The sequence below is a fragment of the Narcine bancroftii genome, chromosome 10 (genome assembly GCF_036971445.1).
Source record: "Narcine bancroftii isolate sNarBan1 chromosome 10, sNarBan1.hap1, whole genome shotgun sequence".
NCBI classification, from domain to species: domain Eukaryota; kingdom Metazoa; phylum Chordata; class Chondrichthyes; order Torpediniformes; family Narcinidae; genus Narcine; species Narcine bancroftii.
In genome coordinates this window covers 63,591,185-63,612,671 of record NC_091478.1, presented here as the reverse complement: position 1 = coordinate 63,612,671, position 21,487 = coordinate 63,591,185, and the positions used below count along the sequence as shown (strand labels likewise).

At 39.4% G+C, this 21,487-nt stretch overlaps 2 protein-coding genes across 15 annotated transcripts in view; one reads left to right on the top strand and one right to left on the bottom strand.

The window, feature by feature from the left end:
* The window catches only part of ndrg4 (NDRG family member 4), a 183,748-nt gene extending 179,368 nt beyond the window's left edge, over positions 1–4,380 (top strand). For all 11 annotated transcript variants that reach the window (XM_069901068.1, XM_069901065.1, XM_069901066.1 and 8 more), the window contains one exon: positions 3,465–4,380. In XM_069901068.1, coding sequence (XP_069757169.1) covers positions 3,465–3,631 — 167 coding nt within the window. In that variant the 3' untranslated portion in view covers positions 3,632–4,380. The remainder of the gene's footprint in view (positions 1–3,464) is intronic.
* The window catches only part of bbs2 (Bardet-Biedl syndrome 2), a 124,369-nt gene that overhangs the window by 29,690 nt on the left and 73,192 nt on the right, over positions 1–21,487 (bottom strand). For 3 of the 4 annotated variants that reach the window (XR_011345660.1, XM_069901057.1, XM_069901058.1), the window contains exons 15-18: positions 13,780–13,917; positions 10,555–10,667; positions 9,951–10,099; positions 8,630–8,747 (exon numbers count right to left, since the gene is read on the bottom strand). Coding sequence is in view for 3 of the 4 variants with exons in the window: in XM_069901057.1 (XP_069757158.1) it covers positions 8,641–8,747; positions 9,951–10,099; positions 10,555–10,667; positions 13,780–13,917 (507 nt within the window). In the remaining variant the exon portion in view is untranslated. Of the gene's footprint in view, positions 1–7,992; positions 8,748–9,950; positions 10,100–10,554; positions 10,668–13,779; positions 13,918–21,487 lie in introns of those variants that run through there. The other variant, XM_069901056.1, reaches the window with a different exon arrangement.

The following is a 21,487-nucleotide window of genomic DNA, read 5'->3' as shown; positions in this document are numbered from 1 at the left end:
CCAATTTGAAAGGGGAAAAATTATATCATGTGTGACAATATTTCACTGGAACAAAGGGAATTACAGTGGCATGAGAGTGGAACTGGCCTAAGTTGACTAGAAAAGTAAGCTAGATGGGGGGACAGCAGAACAGAATTGGTTGATGTTTCTACAAGAAATACAGAAAGCTTTTCCAAGGAAAATTATGAATGGTAAAATGACACAGATGTGGCTAACAAGAGAGGTTAAAGCTAAAAAGCAAAGGTGGGGGGCATACAGGGTAGTAAAAATTACTGGAAAAGCAGAGGATGGGAAAAAATTTTAAACTTAGACAAAGAAAGTCATTAGGAAAGAAAAGATGAATTATGAAAGGAAATTGGAAAATAACATACAAAAGGATACTAAGAGTTTCTTCAAATATATAAAAAGTAAAAGAGACAAGGGTAGATATAGGGCCGATTAAAGATGAAGCTGGCGAAATTGTAATGGGTGACAGAGATGACAGAGGAACTAAATGGATATTTTGTGTCAGTCTACTCGATGGAGGACATTGGCAATATACCTGATATTCAGAGGTCTCCAGAAATAGAATTAAGTACAGTCAGGATTACAAGAGAGATGGTAAGATGAATGGTCATCTCCGGTACCAGATGAGGTACACCCACGGGTTCTGAAGGAGGTGGCCTTGGAGATTGTAGAGGCATTGGAATTGATTTTCCAGAAAATCAATTGACTCAGGCATGGTTCCCAAGGATTGGAAGGTCGCAAATATAATTACGCTGTTTAAGAAAGGAGGGAGGCAGAAAAAAGGAAATTAGTCTGACTTCAGTAGTTGGAAAGATATTGAAATTGATCCTGAAGGATGAGGTGCATGGCATGATAGGTCCAAGCCAACATGGGTTCATGAAGGGAATATCCTGCCTGACCAACCTAATGAAATTTTTTGAGGAAATCTCAAGTAGGGTGGACAAGGGAGAGGCTGTGGATATAGTGTATATAGATTTTCAAAAGGCCTTAGATAAAAGGCTGCTTAATGAGAGCACATGGAATTACCAGAAAAATATTGGGTAGAGCAATGGCTGATGGGCAGAAAGCAAAGGGTGGGAATAAAGGGATTCTATTCTGGTTGGTTGCCTGTACTCGTCATGTTCTGCAAGGGTCCGTGTTGGGGCCGCTTCTTTTTACAATGTATATTGATGATTGAGATTGTGGATTAAATGGTTTTGTGGCAAAGTTCGCAAAGATCGGTGTTAGAGTATGAAGTGTAGAAGAAATTGAAAGCTTACAGAGAAACTTGGACAGCTTAGGAGAATGGGCAAAGAAATGGCAGATGCAATATAATGTTGAGAAATGTACAGTTGTACATTTTGGTTGAGGAAATAAACAGTCAGATTATTATCTGGATTGGGAGAAGATTCAAACCTCAGAAGTCCAAAGGGACTTTGGGGTCCTCAAGCAGGATAACCTGAAAATTGACCACCAGGTTGGATCAGTTGTTAAAAAAAGGCAAATGCTATGTTGGCATTCGTTTCAAAGGGGATAGTGTACAAGAATAAAGAGGTGTTGAGACTATGGGGCACTGGTGAGACCTCATTTGAAGAACTGCAGTTTTGGGCCCCATATCTTAGAAAGCAAATAGCAAGGTTGGAGAGGGTACAGAGGAGATTTACCAGAATGATTCTAGGAATGAGAAGGATAATGTATGAGAAACGAGCAGTTCTTAGACTCTATTCATTAGAATATAGGAGAATGAGGGGGATCGCATAGAAACATTTCAAATTATGAATGGATTGGACAGAGTCGATGTAAAAAAGATGTGTCCCCTGTTGGGTGATTCCAGGGCAAGAGGGCACAGTCTTAGAATTAAAAAGTACCAATTTACAACAGAGATGAGGAGAATTTTTAGCCAGAGGGTAGTGGATTTGTGGAGTTTGTTGCCACATGCAGCTGTGGAGGCAGGATCTTTGGGGAAAATTAAGGATATGGAGACAAGGCTGGAACTTGGAACTAGATGCGAGAACAGTTTAGCTCAGAGAGGTTTCACGGAACAGACTCAATGGGCCAAATGGTCTGCTTCTGTTCCTTTTTCTTGTGATCTTCAGAAATAAGCAAAAGGGAAACAACCCAATGGACTCTGCTCTTTGGGAAGGTTGAGAAGCAAATGCTTGTGCAATATCTGAATTGCCTAAGTGATCCTAGTACATAGTAGATGGTTGTGGTTCAGTCAATCAGCACAGGTGCTCCCCAGCTGCTTTATTACTTGTGAGCATGTTATGAACAATATGTGCTAATTTATATGGAATGAGAACATACTTTCTAAAATATTTATTAGAAATTAGATTTACAGCATTTTGCTTTTATTTTAGTTTGAATTATTTCTTTGGCAAACTTGGTTGAGTGAAGTTCAGCCACGAGAAGATATTGGGAAACCTCATTTTACACTTTTGAACCATGAAGAGGTACAGGCATGGCAGGATTAATGAACTAATAACTGGTATTTAATGAAACCAAGATGTTAACTGGAAGTAACAGAAGATACAAACTTAAATCAAATGTCACTTGTGGGATCTTGGCCTTGCAAATCAAATATTGGAGAACAGACAGTGCAAAATAGAGCTATTTTCCAAACTGCCTTTTATGTTAAGTTTGGAACCATAGAAAGAACTTGGTTTCAATTTCTTATTATCTGACATAATTGGGATATCATTCTTATTAAATTGTACAGTCCTCCAAATCTGGTGGCATAGCACTGAAATAAAGATGATCTGAACTTGAGCATGATCCATCAAGAATTAGATGTTCTGCTATCCAAAACCCAACTGCAGATGGAAAGTCTGAGATATTAGAGGTTCAGCATGGCCCTGGAGGGGAGGACTTGATGCAGGATAATTGATCACATGTCACCTGTTGAATGTCGAGATGAGAGTTAGGAACAAACAGGGGATAGGGCAGTTAACAGTCAAGTTTCTTTTCTGCCATTGTGGGAAATTGAAAGAATTAGAGAGCTGCAGTAGTAACTGTGGCCAAAGGTATGTATCACTGCTTGCTTGCTAATACGTGAATGTTGACACTGTGACCTCACCCTGCTCAGAATGTAGGTGCTGCTCTGGACCTGGACCAAAGTCTAGGCCAGAAGTTGCATGTGAAAGCTGTGAAAAAGAATCATCTGCATGATGGATCTGCAAAGCTCCATTAGAAGTGCATGACTTTTGAATACCATTGCAATGGCATGTCATAAATGCTTTCCTACAGGCAGATTATGTAAAATGTGATATGGTGCTCATAAGGGATACATTGTCTATTTTTCTATAAACCACTGATAAACCCCCTGTGGCTGCCCTCTACCTGAAAATTAGTAAATATATCCTGAGTGCTAATTCAGTCTAATCTTGCAGCTGGAATAGCTTTGGCTGATTTTGGTTGAAATCAAAGGTTTATGATGTAACATTGTGAATGTATCTCTTTTTTCTCTCTCTCTCACACAGTGGCATCTGCTAGTATGACACGACTGGCTCGTTCACGCACAGCCTCACTGACCAGTGCCAGCTCAGTAGATGGGCAACGTCCGCGCATTTGCACACAAACCAACAGCAGTGACAGTGTGGGCCAGGTTGCTCAGAATATGCCGCACACCATGGAGGTGTCGTGTTAAAAGGTGTTGGGAGATAGATAAGCTTGGCTGACCCCTACCGACTCTGAACAAAGTCTGTTTCTTACTAGTTTTGGTACGGGGCTGCTTTAAAAAAAAAGATTGCTCCATTCGTTCACTGTAGCAGTCTGCAGTTTTCTAGCCTAACTTGAATAAAGGCTGCCTACTGCCTTTTTTTTCTTGCATGAGTTGTAATCAATGTGAATCTTAATTTGATAAATATAGCTACTTGTTAGCAAGCTTTCACAAGATCTGTTTTATTTTTGCCAGTCATTCTGTACCACGGTATATATGTAGTAGTAATCTTGTATTCAATTATTTTACCTTATGCAAAGGGAAAGCATAACATTTTACGCTGTTTCAAATGTGGGGTCATTTCCAAGCATTAATGTGATAACTAAATATCTTAGATGGCCTGTTCTTTATGCTTTCTGTAACCCAGGATTCAAAAGAGCCATTGATTACTGTAGATATAGTGAATCTGGTTCCAACATTGTTTTGTAGATAATTTTATTTCCCTGTCCCCACCCTCAACTGCAGTTTGGGCAATGGTTAAAAAGAAGTGAAAAGTTGCTGGGAATTTCATTAAAACCTTGTGGAAAAAATGTAGTGTTAGTGAATTTTTTTTTGTATAACTGATTCTTTGTTGTGCCTGTTGTTGATCTGATACCTGACCACAGCTATGGATACCACAATTAATTCACTTAATGTAACTAATAACTGTTTGAAAATAAAGTTGTGTGGAATTAAAACCAGCTTTGGCTGTTGCTTTGATGGCAGTGGGATCATGTCATGAGCTTGTTATTTCATTGCATCTGCCATGATTTTCTCTTGTTAGCATTGTTGTGTTGCTGCATTGTTCCTTTCTTTAGACTGATGTACTCATCTTTGACCTTTGTATGGTTTAGTTAATGTGGACTAATCCTCTACTAGTCCATTTGCTCATTTCCAATTTAACCATTGAACTATATTTCAGCAGGAATTATTTTGCCTTGTATGATCACTGACACAGCGACCCCAAGTTCAACTTCCCTCCAATGTTCTTTGTGTGGAGTTTCTATATTCTTTCCTTGACCACGTAAATTTTCTCTGGATGCTTTGTTTTCTCCCAACAGTGATGGAAAATCTCACCAAATCATCCATGGACACTGCATGATTTGCTGAGATCTTCCAGCACTTTTGTGTACTCCAGATTTTATCAGATGCCTTCCAAGTTGACTCTCCACAAATGCCTAAAATTCCATTCCCGATATCTGCCTATTAATCTAACACTGGCTCCCAATTCCTGTTGCATGATAAGTCTGTGCATATTGAAACCTCCATCTCCTTAAATTCTTGATCTTCTAACTTTGGCTTTCTTGATTCTACCCTCAACTCGAAAATTAGTTTCCTTTATCCTCCATCCCATTACCAATACATTTGATCTTCCTCACCAAACTTTGGAATTTAAAGTTTACATGCAATGTACCATTTTTAAAGAGTTTTTTGCTCAGAATATTTAACTCGTGGCAGTATCACAACAGGCAAGGACTTATCTGCACTGTAGAATAGGCATACAGTATGGGAACAAGCCACAGTATCTCCAATTCCTTTTCAATATCAGTTTAAAGTTGAGCAAGAAATAAATTTGCTCCATTGCAAGAATATTATTAAATAATGGAAGGAACAATAATTTATTTAATCAACAGCCCAAGATAAAAAGTCATTTAAATTTGAATTCAACTAACATAACATTCCATCAAAGTCCTTTTTTTAATTAGAATTTAATAGAGATTGGTATGTACAAACTACAATACAACAGCAAAGAGGTGCATATTAAATTGTCCTTTTAAGAACCATCTAACCTGTTCCTCTATAAGATCTTGGATAATCCTTGATCTTAATTGCACTTTCCTGCCCAGTTCTCATATATCAGTGGTTCTCAGTCTTTTTCTTTCCACTCACATCCCACTTTAAGTAATCCCCATGCCATCAGTGCTCTGTGATTAGTAAGGGATTGCTTAAGGTGGTATGTGAGTGGAAAGACTCACTGCTGTAGACCCAATTGATACTGAAATATTTTGCTTGATAAAATTCCAATTTCTTTGGAGTTCTGAAACCGTGCACATAACAAGTCAATTAGGTACAATTAAAACTGGTAGATGTCAGATAAGGGTATTTTCCGGTGGCTTAAGACTTACTCTTGCAATGCCTAACTAATCTTTCTTTGGCTTGGCTTCGCAGACGAAGATTTATGGAGGGGTAATGTCCACGTCAGCTGCAGGCTCGTTTGTGGCTGACAAGTCCGATGCGGGACAGGCAGACACGGTTGCAGCGGTTGCAAGGGAAAATTGGTTGGTTGGTGTTGGGTGTTTCCTCCTTTGTCTTTTGACAGTGAGGTGGGCTCTGCGGTCTTCAAAGGAGGTTGCTGCCCGCCGAACTGTGAGGCGCCAAGATGCACGGTTTGAGGCGATATCAGCCCACTGGCGATGGTCAATGTGGCAGGCACCAAGAGCTTTCTTTAGGCAGTCCTTGTACCTCTTCTTTGGTGCACCTCTGTCTCGGTGGCCAGTGGAGAGCTCGCCATAAAGTCAAAAATAATATACTGTACTTAGACTGAACAAACTTCACTTGCATGAAAATATAAACCGAAAACATTTAACCATCACTGCATCTGCAAGTTCCTCTCCATCCGCAGAGCCACCAGAAAGACGAACAACAACATTCTAGATAATAACCACCCCTAAGTTACAGACAAAGCCTCTGACCAGGGTGACTCTTACTAGGATAAGGAGACATTGAAAGAGAGTCACCCCAACACCCCAGTAATGGAGATCATCAAGAGGTCAGCGGAGATGAGAAGAATATGGCTTTGCAAAAGGACTGGAATCGGCTCCCTGTCAGATTACTGACCTGGGAGTGATTTGACATTGGCCTGGGACACTTCTAGGCACCAGTTATTCCACCATTAGACTAAATATTAAACCTCTCCCTGTGTATCTGATTAAATTGAACAGTTAAAAAAAAGGTGAGTGGCATCAATCAACTCTTCATCCTAAGCAACACCATTGCCCTTTCATACAAAACAGCTGCTATGAGAAAAATCACTGCTAGCTTAATATTTGCTGTCATCTTCATCAAGGATTTATGAGTTAATTCAGAGTATTTTTTACCCATTATTTTAGAAGAATGAGAGGAAATCTTAGAGGTGGGCAAGTTGTTCCCATTGATGGGGGAAACTAGATCGAGGGGACATAGACCCGATATCAGGGTAGCAGATTTAGGACAGAGATGAGGAGAAACTGCTTTACAGTGAGTGGTGAATCTATGTTATTCATTGCCCATTGAAGCAGTGGAGGCTCCCTCAATATATTTAAGACAAGGTTGGGTAAAGTTTTACAAAGTATGGGAATTAAGGGATATGGTGGGGTGGGGGGGGAAGGCAGGTAGGTGGAGATGAAACTTTCATCATATCAGCCATTGACGGGCTGGATACCCTATTCTCATTCCTATTTATTATGTTTTTATAAAATTTATTTCCCTCAATTTTCTGGATACCAGGGGTTCTACTGTATTTGGATATTCAACTGCTCAGCATCTCATCAAACCCTCTTAGAATATGGAAGCTGGAAAAAAATGACAGATACAAGTTACGCCCATTCTACTTTGTCTTATCTTTCATCCTGATGAGTCATCTTAAAGGAAGTGAATCCTTCCTTTTTGTAAGGATCAGAACTACAGAGTCATTGTTCTTCAAGAGTAAAACAAAAGTGATGCATTTGTATGATGGGTACTTGTAGTTTTAGGATGTCCCAAACATGTAGCTTAGAAATGACTGTGCAATGTGACCAAAGGATGATGGAGCTTGAACAGTTGAAGTAGATAGAGAGTGGGCACCAGGGGACGCTGTGAGTCCAGCTGAGTTCCTCCAGTATTTCTATGTTTTCACTACAAACAGCATCTGCAGATCAGAGGACAGTCAGCTGCTGGACCACTGACAGATTGGTATAGCTAGGAGCCAGTAAATGCAGAAAGAGTTGGTAACATGGTGATAATGGGATTCCAAAAATTGTTAAGTGGGTCGCATATAGTAAAAGTGGCCAAAAATAAAGCAGACTGGAATTGTCATGTCAGTTGCAAGGACTATTGGAGAAGGAAAAGGAATATGGACAGGATTAAGTGGGGATGCCGGCATTCATGAATTTGATAGATATAAACAAGGATAGGAGAATATGGGTGGGCAGGTTCTATAATACAACAGGTTAAATTAAAACAGCCTGGGAAAAATAAAAAAGCATTATGGAATTCATGGCCTAGAGGCAGTTTTATCTGACAGGCAGGAATTTAGGAACTGCAAGTGAACATGAAGAAACAAACACAAATAGTTTTATATTATGAGAATTTATTTCATATATATTTTTTAAACACATTACCTGGGGATTTTGAGGGCCAATACTAAATACATGTCCAATTAATTACTTAAATTTAAAACTCTTAAAGTTTGTATAAAATATGTGGCTGGCTTAAGAACAAAATAATATTTTCTGTTAGATAAACATCAGCTCTATCCAGAATAATAACTGAGTAATTTTGTACTGCTAAGAATCGTAGTTCAAGAGATCTCTATGATGTGGTATTGCCATCTACTGTTCCAGAAGCTTATTATGCAAAGATCATATTGGCATGTTTTCAAATTCTGATACTGCCCATATTAGTTTTTGATTGTGTTAGCTAAGTGATTGAGAGGGTAGATAGATATACAAAGTAAATCACATGCATTCATCTACATTCAGTGGTAATTTTAAATCCTTGAGCTCTTTTGAAACACTGTTAACCTGCACACATATTAATCCAGTAATATCAAAAATAGATGGTTAGAGTCAGGACAATCCTGATCATCCAGCTGGATCCACCCACAATGGCTTGGAGATGACGCACACTCAATATAGCACGAGCATGACCTCTCTGTGTCACTGCTCTTTATGAACCAAGTTTAGCTCTTCTGTCTACTTGGTCACTGACCTCTGTCATTTTCAGGACGAAGCACTGCCAGCACGCATGATCTTGAATAGTGCATTGATGTTGTTATTTTTTATGGCATCGCGACAGGCAGAGATCACTTGAGTCTTAGGCTTCCCGACTGAAAAGAAATAGGGCAGAGAAAAGTTAGACATGAAATATCATCAATGTGCAAAAGATATCTTTCATTTGATTGTGGACAGTTTAATCCTTTCACACATGATAGTGGTTGGGCAGCTTTCAGTTAATTAAAAGCGAGTCTGAAACTTTTTATTAACTTATGACACATTGACAACAATGGAAAGGCTAGAATTTTTTGTCTAATCTTAGTTACCCTTGACATGCTAGATACCCAACTTTTGAACTGTTCTGGTTTGAGGTGTTGGTTACCCAATTTTTGATCTGTTCTGGTGAAGGTGTACACACTATTGTTAGGCAGAAAGTTCCAGGAATTGGACCCAACAACACTGAAAGAACAGCATTGTTTTTCCAAATAAAGGAGGTGTGAAGGGGAAAATTTGAGGCAGCATAGATGATGAATTTGAGGGGTGCTATTGAGGTATCTTGAAAGATGGTCATCTTAAATACGAAAATAACAGCTGTCTTCTTTACTGAAGGCCACCTTTTACCCTTTAATAGGAGAAGGAAGGAGAGGGGGGTAGGGAGTTAAAGGAAGAGAGTCAGAGTGATGAGGAGAAAGAGAGATTGGAGGATGAGGTTAATCTTTATCCCATCTAGTTGGAGGCTGGTGAGATGGAACATAAGGGGTTGTTCCTCCAATTTGTGGGGGGTCTCAAATTACCAGTACATGAGGCCATGGAAAGTCATATTTGTATGGCAATGCTGTTGCAGCAGACAGTGAAGGTGCTCATCAAAATGATCTCCCAGTCTGCGTCCAGTCTCTGATACAGAAGACGCAGCATCGAGAGCACTGGATGCAGTAAGTGACCCCTACAGATTTATGTGAAGCATTGCTTCATTTGGAAGGACTGTTTGGGGCCAAATAGTCTGGTGGATGATCCAAAATCTCATTTTCCCTCATTACTCTGTCTCCCTTCCTCTAGCTCACCTCCTTTCCTCTGCCCTCTTCTCCAATCACTTCTCAGCTTCTTTCTCATTTTCCCTCCCACCTGCATCCACTTACCCGTTAGCATCTACTCCTCTCACATGAAGGGCTCAGGCCCAAAATGTTGACTCCTTTTTACTTCCTTTGGGTGCTGCATGACCTGCTGAGTTTTTCCAGCACATATCCAAGTAAAAGTTGTTCATTTATGATTTATCTTTATAACCATGTGTAGTTACTACAGAAGTCGCTTTAACCTACCTCGAAGACGGCCTGCCCTCTGGATTGCCCGATTTACTGCTTGCAAACAGTTCAGAAGCTCCGTGTAGTTGTTACAACGAATCTTGTAACCATTTATTAAATCTCTATTTAAGTCATAAAGCTCCATATATTCCTTCTTCATATTTGTCCTAAAAGGGGAAAACACAAGTTTCACTACTCAAAGAGAAGATGAGAAATCCTGCTCTTCAAATTAATGCCATGCACTGAACATTGCAGCAATTTAGGTCTTTATTAAGTTTTATCAGTGCTTCCTTTTCTCTCTAATCTTCCCTCCCTGCTAATGGTCTTTCCACCTCTTCACCACTCCCCAGCTTTTTCCTCTATTTTATACCAATTTATATCACCCCTTCCTACTTGGGTCTCATTAAAGAATTCCAACCTGAAAAGTTGACTGACCATAGATGCTGCCTAACCAACTGAGTTCATTCAGCTTATCAGATATTCAATAGGTCAGGCAACATTTTTTTTTGGTGGGGGGGGGAGGGGGGATGGGTATTGAAGGAGAAAGACACAGTTAATGCTTTAGGTTGATCATCATTGAATTGATTACCTTTTACCTGTCATTGTAGCATCTACTACTCACATGTCCCCCATTAGACGCGCATCTTCTGCCCGAATCAACAAGTTGCGCACCTGGTTGGAGTGGTCGGCCATTGCTGCTGTGAGCATTTGATGCATGGAATGATAACTATCTACCTGTTTGGTTAGAAACAAGTTTTAAATCAGCATAATTTGTGCAAACAAATATTCAAATAGTTTGCCACTATTCTGAGATTTATTGACTCCAATTTAAACATTCATACAATACATCAAAATGAAATTAAAACTGACAAAAATATTGTCACTCTATCTCAAATGACCCATAATATTTGCCTGCATGGCTATTACAATGTTTTAGTACTGTCTTATATTGAAGTTTTTAGAAAAATATCATACTTTGCATTAAATGGAACAAAAAATGAAAATGCTGTGTTATTCGACTAAACATTATATAGTCAGCAATGAAGAAGCTGTTTAATCAACAAACAGAAACGTTTTTAAAAAGTGATCAGTATGCTCTCACAGGTCTGAGAGGAGGCCAGTGCCTTTGAGGAATAATGGGCAGGATTGTGTGGGGGAGGGATTTTTTTTAAATTAAAACAGAGAAATATAAACTACAAACAGTTGAAAACAAAACAATTCATTACCAAAGAGTGGTATGCAAAAATAAAACAGAAAATGTTGGTAAATATGCGGCAAGTTAGGCAGCATTCGTGGAGTGAGAAATTGTTACTATTTCAGGTTAGAGTGATCTTATAAAATCTATAATCTCTTGTTTGCCATGGTCAGACCACTTATATTTTATACTCAGAGTGTATGTTTGTAGTAAAACTATGTAATACAACAAACAATTTCCATAATGGCATTTATTTGTGTCATCTCATTACAAACGCCTCAGCCCTTAAGCTAAAGATCCTTCAATTTTCCCCATATGTTCCCATTTGAGATTTTACCCTGAGACTAATTGGAGACATACTGTTTCTTTTACATACTCCGTCCCTTCTAGACACCCTCTCGATATCATTACTCATTTTACTATCCTACATCTTAATCTTCCTATTAACTTTCTTAATCTCCCGTAATGTGAGCACACCCCTCATTTATTTAGTTTATAGCCTGAATGGAAGCTGTTGTCATTTGAAGACTAATAACACAGCTTAATTCAAGAGAAGGCTATTGCAATGGAGCAGCTTCTTTTTTTCTTTTTTTGCCAGTCCCCTTTGAAGTGAGATCCTATTCTCCCACACCAATCTTTGACTCTATGCTGAAACACACGTAGCCCAGACAGTGTTCAGGCAATTATTAGCTTTCCAATACTACTTTCTAATTTGGTCATTTGTGGCTCACTAGAAATAGAAACAAATCATATAGTAAAAAGTGATAAATAGAAGTGTTAGTGATTTTCTTTTGAGTAACCTCACTCTATTTCAAGCTTTTTCTGTGTTGGTGAATTCAATCAATCTATTGGATATGGACCATTGTTCTAAGTTAAAATAATGCTGCAAATATTGTTGAAGAATATATATTTTCATAGGAGATAACTGAATAACAAATACCCAAAGTTTAAAAAAATTACAGACGCTGGAGATCTTTTTTTAAAAATGCTGGAAATATAACAGCAGTTCAGGCAGCATCCTTGAAGGGAGCAAAAGTCACAGAAGACTCTTGAAAACTTCTACAGGTGTACCGTAGAGAGCATCCTGGCTGGTTGCATCACTGTCTGGTACGGAGGTGCCAACAATCAGGACAAGAAAAAACTCCAGAGGGTTGTTACCCTCTGTGACATCATGGGCACCAGACTTCACTCCATCGAGGATACCCACAAGAGGCAGTGTCTTAAAAAAGCAGCCTTTACTCTCAAGGCCATCCAACATCCAGGCTGTGCCCTCTTTACTCTGCTACCATTGGGAAAAGGTACAGGAGCCTAAAGACGAGCACTCAACAGCACAAAGTCAGCTGCTTCCCCACTGCCATCAGATTCCTGAATAATCAATGAATCAAAGACACTGCTTTACTTTGACTTTTCGTGCACTATTTTTTATTTATTTTGTATGGTGGTTTATATCAAGGTTTGCACTGTGATGCTGCAAAACAACATATTTTGTGACTTGTTCGTGACAATAAATTCTGATTCTGAGTTAACATTTCAAAAATGATCTTTCATTAAAGATAGGAAAAGTAAGAAATGTGTTAAAATTGCTGAGAAGGGGAAGGGTTGAAAGTACAATGGGAATGTCATCAATAAGGTAAAGATCAAGAGAGAGCAAATGTGGAGGTGGTGCCCATTCAGAAATAATGAAGACGTTTTGTAAATCTCACTAGATAGAAATAGGAGATGAATTAAAACTGTAGAGAAAAATGAATCAATACAGGAACCATGAATACAAAACACTGCAGACAATAAATATCTGGACAATATCTCAGAAAATACTCAGCAGGTTAGGCATCATTTGTGGGAACAAAGAAACAGAGTTAATAAAATGATGACATTTCATCAAAACTGGCCAGTTCTGAAACAGAAATTCAAGGTTAGGTATCTAAAATTGTTCCGTTGAATAATTGAAAGATACAAATTCAACTTCCAACAGCTAGTCATCTCCATCTTGATTGCCAACTAATGGATCAGTAATAGACTCAATCTTAATGAATACTGATGCCATGGTGTTGCCCTGCAATGATGCTACTCACTTCCACAAACATCTCATAGGAATGAAGCTGATATTCAGAACTAGTGGTAATCTACTGAACCTTTGATTACATTCCAAATCCAAACTCATTCCAACTGTGAAGCTGCAGTGTGGATTTCCATGGTGGAAGCTGAGCTCCAGAACATCATTAATCTGGTCTCTGCTGCATAGGAGAACTAGTTGTTCCGTACCCTCTGGATCAACAACCTTAAACAATAATGTTTTAACAGCAAGGAGAAAGGCTTGAGTTGGTGTCGAGAATAAAGAGATGTAACGTCAGTGTAACCTCATGAGTCTGTTTTCATCCCAAAAGTGGAAAGTTTCTTTTATATTATATTCTTGCTCTTCAGATAAACAAACACTCTATGGTTGTGATTTTTAGAGCTCAGGTTTTTGCCACCAACAGCAAGATAAAGTTTTATTGATTTCAACACACCTTTGATTTAAGCTGCCTCTTTGATTCATTCCAAGAATTTCCAATTTGAATAGAAATCTTTCATGCACAACAAACTGGTTTATGGTTCAAACAATGATAATTACAACATATATACGGGAGGCTTAATGGGTAAGTCACGACATACCTGAACGAGTATTTGCCGCAGCTTTTCAAAGTAACCAGGAAAGTCTGCTTCTACCTGGAGGTCTTCTACTGCTAGAAATGATGCCAAAGACTGGATGATTTCACCAGCAAGGTCAATATCTTCTGTTTGAATAGTGACCTGTTGGGAAAAAAATTGCCCCGCAAGTGATCAAATCATAACACCAGGGAAGAGGCTTTTTTGACAAGTTTTGTGTTACGATAGCAAAGTCCAGCTGAACTTAAAAAAATACCTTGAGTATTGTGTGGTGTTTTGTACCCAAGGCAGAATGCACTTAGCAGGTACAGTAGAGATTCACACCTTGGGTTCTGGTTTGAGTGGTTTTTCTAGGAGGAAAGCTTGAATACATGTTTCGAACTAATACATGATTGCATTACGCCGTTTTATAGAGTAAAAATGTGACCATAAAGGTGGAGATTCTCTGCCCTTACGTCGCAGACCTTGCCTTCATAAATCCTCTGACTCCAATCTCTCTTCAGGCTTGTGTCAGTGGTGGAGTGGAGCACTCCACCTTGCATCAAAAAATGTACTGCCGCTGCAAGCAGCTGGCTAGGGACAGGCTGAAGGCGTCGTAATGATGCCGTCAACCACAACCCAGGACTCAGTCAATGTAGCAGGGAGAACACTATTACAGCCAGTAAGGACAATTTACAATCTAAAAAGAATTTCATGGTGAGTCACCTGCTGGATCTGGAAGAAGTGGGGGAGATGAACCTTCAGCAGGCCAACAAGAGTGTCAATGAGGTGGGCAGGAAACTGCTCGAGTCCCCAGTGGTGACTAGCAGCAGTGACACTCCCCAGCAAGAAAATAAGTGTGAACAATGCTTAAGTAAATGGGGGACAGGGGTTTACTAACAGGTGGCGCAAAGAGTGATTATCACATTAACGTGTATGTGTAAATGTCATGGAGCCATTTGTTATTACGGAAGCATGGAAATGTCGCTTGGCATAGTCCCGAGACACCTTTTATGAAACATGGAGGTAAATGTTGGGGATGGGGGCAGATGAAGAAAAACAGAAGACGTAAAAGTTGATGCAGCATCTCACTATAAGAAGGATCAATGCCCGTCTGCATTTCCCAGAGTGGTTCCAGCTGCGTGGGGGATTATGGATAATGAAGACTGCCATTGCTCAGTGCATATGTTCGACCTCACGGCGACAGTCAGTGCTACTGCACCACTTGCCCTGCCTCCATATGCTCCAGAAGACGTTAAAAGGCACCGCTCTTCATAAAAGTAATGCAGGGCTGCTCCATAAAAAGGTATGTTCAGATTTTTCTCCCTGGATAGAGCCAGCCTCAAAGGGAAGGCCGGCAAAAATACATCTAATGTGATATACATGCTCTAAGATTAATTTACTGGATATATGCAGAACTGTTGCTTGACTCCAGGTTCTCAACTACAGACAGAACATTACAGGATCAAGAAATTGACAATTTGGGACTGACGTGATGTTCTATTTATGTCATAGGATTGTGAATATTTCCCCTTCCCCAGAGGTCTTTAAACAAGTTGTTTCATATGTTCAAGGCTGATGGGGGTTCTCTTTATAGAAAACAAGGGATATGGGTTCTGATGAGTGAAGTTCAAGGGGAAATTGCAAAATGTTTGCAAGCAGATCCATCAAATAGTTAAGAGGTCAAAGGCACATTGGCCTTTATTGTGAAGGGTTAAGAGTTAAAAAAGGTGGTTTTGTTATAGCACAAATTTGATCCCCTGGCTTTAAAAAAAAGATACAGTAGCACTGGTAGTAATCCAAAACAGACTCATCAGGCTAATTCCTGGGCTGAGACAGTTGTCCTGTCAAGAGAAGCAAGACAAACTGGGTCTGCTTGTATTCCATGGAGTTTAGAGGGAATCTGGCAACAATGGCTTAAAAGTAGATAGTGAGATGTTTTGACTAATTGTGTCAATGATCAAGGAAATATGGGCCTTGTCGGATAAAACTAAGGTGCATGGAAATTCCTTCTCTGAAGTTTGAGGGTCTCTGGAATTTGGAGGCCAGATCACTAGATATATTCAAAGCTGAGATGGATCATTAATTGAAGGATCAAAGATTTGAAGGCAATAGCGAATTGACACAGAAAGTGGAGGAGAGACCAAGATAGATCAGCCATGATTACACTGAATGGCAGGTCTGGTGGCCCACTCCTATTTATATTTTCTGTGTAATCTCTTCTTGAAAATTGTTGTAAACCAACAGCAAGACAGTGCATGAAAAATGACAAATTGGCTCACAAGGCTATTCTTCAAACAAAATCCACTCTTCATTGAGGAGTCATGTGATGGAGTAGTGGCCGGAGGGAGAATACCAGCCCTCTCCAGAAAAGAAGAAAAAAAGTGAAGAAAAAGCAACGCCCCAAGAAAGAAAAACCAAAAACAATGGGAAGAAAAGAGGAAAGAAAGACGCTGGAAGAGAAAGGTGAAGGCCTTACCTGCACAAAAAAGTAAGGACAGACCATGGAAAGAGGAGCCCGCTCCCTGAGGTTAGTGGAAACCCTGCAGAGTCATGACCCACCTACCGCAGGACTTCAAAAATGGCTCACTGAGCCAAACAGAGGTGTGCGACTGTGCATGCGCGAGGAATCAAGCATGCGCGATGCGCACAACAAGGAGAACACCGACGGGAGGGGGAACCAGCTGAGAGATGCCCGACAGCAGGGCTCCCAGCTGGAAGATAAAGAAAACAATGGAAACAGGAGGGGTGAGAAAGAAAAAAGGAAGCAAGAGACACAACAGATAACCAGCCCAGAAGAAAAGGACCAACATCAAGACACCATGGACTAAAAAAAACCCAACAAACTGAGACAAGCAGCTCAACAAGAAAGTCAGAAGAGACACAGATTAAAGGAAGAGAAATAGAAGACACAAACCCAAGAGCAGTCACAGAAGAAGAAGAACACCAAGTTCTGCACAGAGGAATAGGAGGTAAAATGAATGGACAGTACATAGATAACAAAAAATTTCAAGAACAAATGAAAGCATTAAAAGAATGGTTGACACTAGAATTTAGTGAATTTAAAAGAAAATTGAAAAGTACAGAAGAAAAAGTGAGTAGAATAACAGATGTAGGGAAAGAATTAGAAAATGTGGAAGAACATGTAATGGCGGTAGAAATGGAAGTGAACGACTTAAAAAGAAAATTGGAAGAAAGTGACAAAAAAGTTAAAGAAACACAGGAGTTGTTAGCTCAGAAGATGAATATAATGGAAAACTATAGTAGGCGAAACAATATAAAGATAATGGGCCTTAAAGGAAGATGAAGAAGGCAAAGATATGAAAGAATTTATAAAAGAATGGATCCCAAAAGTCCTGGAAATGCCCAAAATCCAGGAAGGAATGGAAATAGAAAGGGCACACAGAACATTAGCCCCGAAACCACAGTCACAACAAAAACCAAGATTCGTTTTAGTAAAATTTCTGAGATACACGACAAGAGAAAATATATTGGAGAAGGCAATGAATAAAATTAGAGAAGACAAAAAAATCACTGGAATACAAAGGTCAAAAATGTTTTTCTACCCAGACATAAGTTTTGAGCTTCTAAAGAAGAGGAAGGAGTTTAACGCAGCAAAATCGATCCAATGGAAAAAAGGCTATAAATTTATGTTAAGATATCCAACGGTGCATAAAATAGTTATCGCAGGGCAGCAAAACAGACTCTTCTCGGATCCGGAGAAAGCACGAGAATTTGCAGAACGCCTGCAAGACAGAAAGAGAGATGAAGATATGTAACAAGAACAAAGAACGATGACAAACTACATATAAAGATGTAAAAATAATGTATAAGTAAGAACTAAAGGAGGGAAGAAAAGGGAAGTAAGGGAGAAGGTGGGGGAAAAAGAGAAGGGGGGTAAAAATTTAAAAAAATAAATAAATAAATAGAATGAAAAGAAAAGATGGGAGCTTTGTTGTTGAGTGAAGATAAAAGTCTTTTCTGGAGGGAGTTGGATGGGAGAGAACAACAGTCACTGCGAAATCAGTTGACACTTGCGAACGGGGTTGCAGTCCGAATGGAGAGGGGAGTTGTGGTTACCCAGCAAGAGACAAGGGGCGACTCAGAGAGAGAGGGGGGACACTTGGGGTTAAGGTAATTTTAGATGTGGGAATGGTTGAAATATTTTATGTTTTAGAAGTGTTGTCATACAGTACATTCAAAAAAAGAAAACTGAGAAATTAAAATGGGGAAAAGGGGAAAGGTGGTGGTGAGGAAGTGGAAATGAGATGCAAACAGAGTATGGGAAGGCCATATAAATATTAACGGAATACATAACCAAATTAAAAGGAAGAGGCTATTAAATTTACTGAAAAAAGAAAGAATAGAAAAAGCATTCATACAGGAAACACATCTAACTAAATGGAACACAATAAATTAAGGAGAGACTGGGTAGGGCACGTAACGGCAACATCATATAATTCAAAAGCCAGAAGTGTAGCTATATTAATCAATAAAAATGTACCAATCAAAATAGAGGAGGAAATAATAGATCCAGGAGGGAGATATGTAATGATAAAATGTCAGATATATTCAGAACTCTGGAATTTGGTCAATATATATGCACCTAATGAAGAGGATCAAAAGTTTATGCAAGATATTTTTTTGAAGATTGTAGATACACAGGGGAATATATTGATAGGAGGGACTTTAACCTTAATTTGGATTCAAAGATGGATAAAACTGGACAAAAGACTAGCAGTAAGAACCAAGTAGTCAAATTTATGGTTAAATCAAAGCAGGAATTCAACTTTTGGATATATGGAGGAGACAACACCCAAAGGAGAAGGAATACTCATACTATTTGAGTAGACATAAAACATACTCAAGGATTGACCTGTTCCTGTTGTCAGTCCATATCCAAGGGAGAGTTAGGAAAACGGAATTTAAAGCTAGATTGTTATCTGATCACTCACCCCTGTTAATAGCAATAGAACTGGAGGACATCCCACCAAGAATGTATAGATGGAGATTAAACTCCATGCTACTTAAAAGACAGGATCTTAGAGAATTCATTGAACGACAAATTAATATGTACTTTGAAATAAATACGGAATCAGTGAAAGATAAGTTTATACTATGGGACGCAATGAAAGCGTTCATCAGAGGGCGAATAATAAGTTATGTAACTCAGATGAAGAAGGACTACAATCGGGAAACAGAACAGTTGGAAAGGGAAATAACAAATACAGAAAAAGAATTAACAATAAAGGAAGATACAACTAAAAGAAGAGAATTGGCAGACAAAAAAATAAAATATGAAACACTACAAACATATAAGGTGGAGAAGAACATAATGAAGACAAAACAGAAATATTATGAGCTAGGAGAAAAAATGCACAAAATTCTAGCGTGGCAGCTTAAGACAGAACAAACTAAAAGAATGGTATTGGCATTAAGGAAAGAGGACAAACAAATTACATATAATCCAACGGAGATCAATGAAAACTTCAGGGAATTCTACGAACAACTATATCAAACTGAAAACGAAGGGAAAGAAGACAAAATAGATGAATTTCTAACTAAAATTGAACTACCGAAATTACAAACAGAGGAGCAAAATAAATTAATAAAACCTTTTGAAATAGAAGAATTACAGGAGATATTAAAAAAACTACCGAACAATAAAACACCAGGAGAGGATGGATTCCCAATAGAATTCTATAAAACATTTAAAGACTTATTAATTCCTCCCCTCCTGGAAGTAATCAACCAGATTGATAAAACACAAAACATACCAGATTCATGCACTAATTACAGTAATACCAAAGACAGGGAAAGATCCACTAGCACCAGCATCATATAGACTAATATCTCTACTTAACACAGATTATAAGATAATAGCTAAACTATTAGCAAACAGATTGGCCGACTATGTACCAAAAATAGTAAATCTAAACCAAACTGGATTTATTAAAAAAAGACGAACAACGGACAATATCTGTAAATTTATTAATTTAATTCATGCAGTAAAAGGAAATAAAACTCCAACAGTAGCTGTTGCTTTAGATGCAGAGAAGGCCTTTGACAGAATAGAATGGAATTATTTTTTCAAAGTACTACAAAAATTCAGCCTACCAGAGAAATATATTAATTGGATTAAAGCATTATATAAGGGGCCATTGGCAAAAGTGACAGTAAATGAATGTATATCAAAACAATTTAACTTAAGCAGATCAACAAGGCAGGGATGTCCACAATCTCCCTCACTGTTCGCGTTAGCTATAGAACCACTAGCAGAACTGATAAGAACAGAAAAGAAAATAAAAGGGATAAAAATAAAAGAGGAGGAATATAAAATCAGTCCATTTTCAGATGACGTTATAATATACTTAACAGAACCAGAAATATCAAAAAAAGAATTACATAGGAAATTGAAGGAATATGGAGAAGTTTCGGGGTACAAGATCAACGCAAATAAAAGTGAAGCAATGCCAATGAATAATGCGGATTTCACAAAGTTTAAGAAAGAATCACCATTTAGATGGCAAACACAAGCAATGCGATACCTAGGTATACAACTAAATAAAAATCTCGGCCATCTATCTTTGGCTTGGCTTCGTGGACGAAGATTTATGGAGGGGTAATGTCCACGTCAGCTACAGGCTCGTTTGTGGCTGACAAGTCCGATGCGGGACAGGCAGACACGGATGCAGCGCTTTCAAGGGAGAATTGGTTGGTTGGGGATGGGTGTTGGGTTTTTCCTCCTTTGTCTTTTGTCAGTGAGGTGGGCTCTACGGTCTTCTTCAAAGGAGGTTGCTGCCCGCCGAACTGTGAGGCGCCAAGATGCACGGTTTGAGGCGATATCAGCCCACTGGCGGTGGTCAATGTGGCAGACACCAAGAGATTTCTTTGGGCAGTCCTTGTACCTCTTCTTTGGTGCACCTCTGTCACGGTGGCCAGTGGTGAGCTCGCCATATAACACGATCTTGGGAAGGCGATGGTCCTCCATTCTGGAGACGTGACCTACCCAGCGCAGTTGGATCTTCAGCAGTGTGGATTCGATGCTGTCGGCCTCAGCCATCTCGAGTACTTCGATGTTAGGGATGAAGTCGCTCCAATGAATGTTGAGGATGGAGCGGAGACAACGCTGGTGGAAGCGTTCTAGGAGCCGTAGGTGATGCCGGTAGAGGACCCATGATTCGGAGCCGAACAGGAGTGTGGGTATGACAACGGCTCTGTATACGCTAATCTTTGTGAGGTTTTTCAGTTGGTTGTTTTTCCAGACTCTTTTGTGTAGTCTTCCAAAGGCGCTATTTGCCTTGGCGAGTCTGTTGTCTATCTCATTGTCGATCCTTGCATCCAATAAAATGGTGCAGCCGAGATAGGTAAACTGGTTGACCGTTTTGAGTTTTGTGTGCCCGATGGAGATGTGAGGGGGCTGGTAGTCATGGTGGGGAGCTGGCTGATGGAGGACCTCAGTATTCTTCAGGCTGACTTCCGCAAAACAGGACGTCAAGCGCTGAAGAGCTGGCTCTGAATGGGCAACTAAAGCGGCATCGTCTGCAAAGAGTAGTTCACGGACAAGTTGCTCTTGTGTCTTGGTGTTAGCTTGCAGGCACCTCAGATTGAAGAGACTGCCATCCGTGCGGTACCGGATGTAAACAGCGTCTTCATTGTTGAGGTCTTTCATGGCTTGTTTCAGCATCATGCTGAAGAAGATTTAAAAGAGGATTGGTGAGAGAACGCAGCCTTG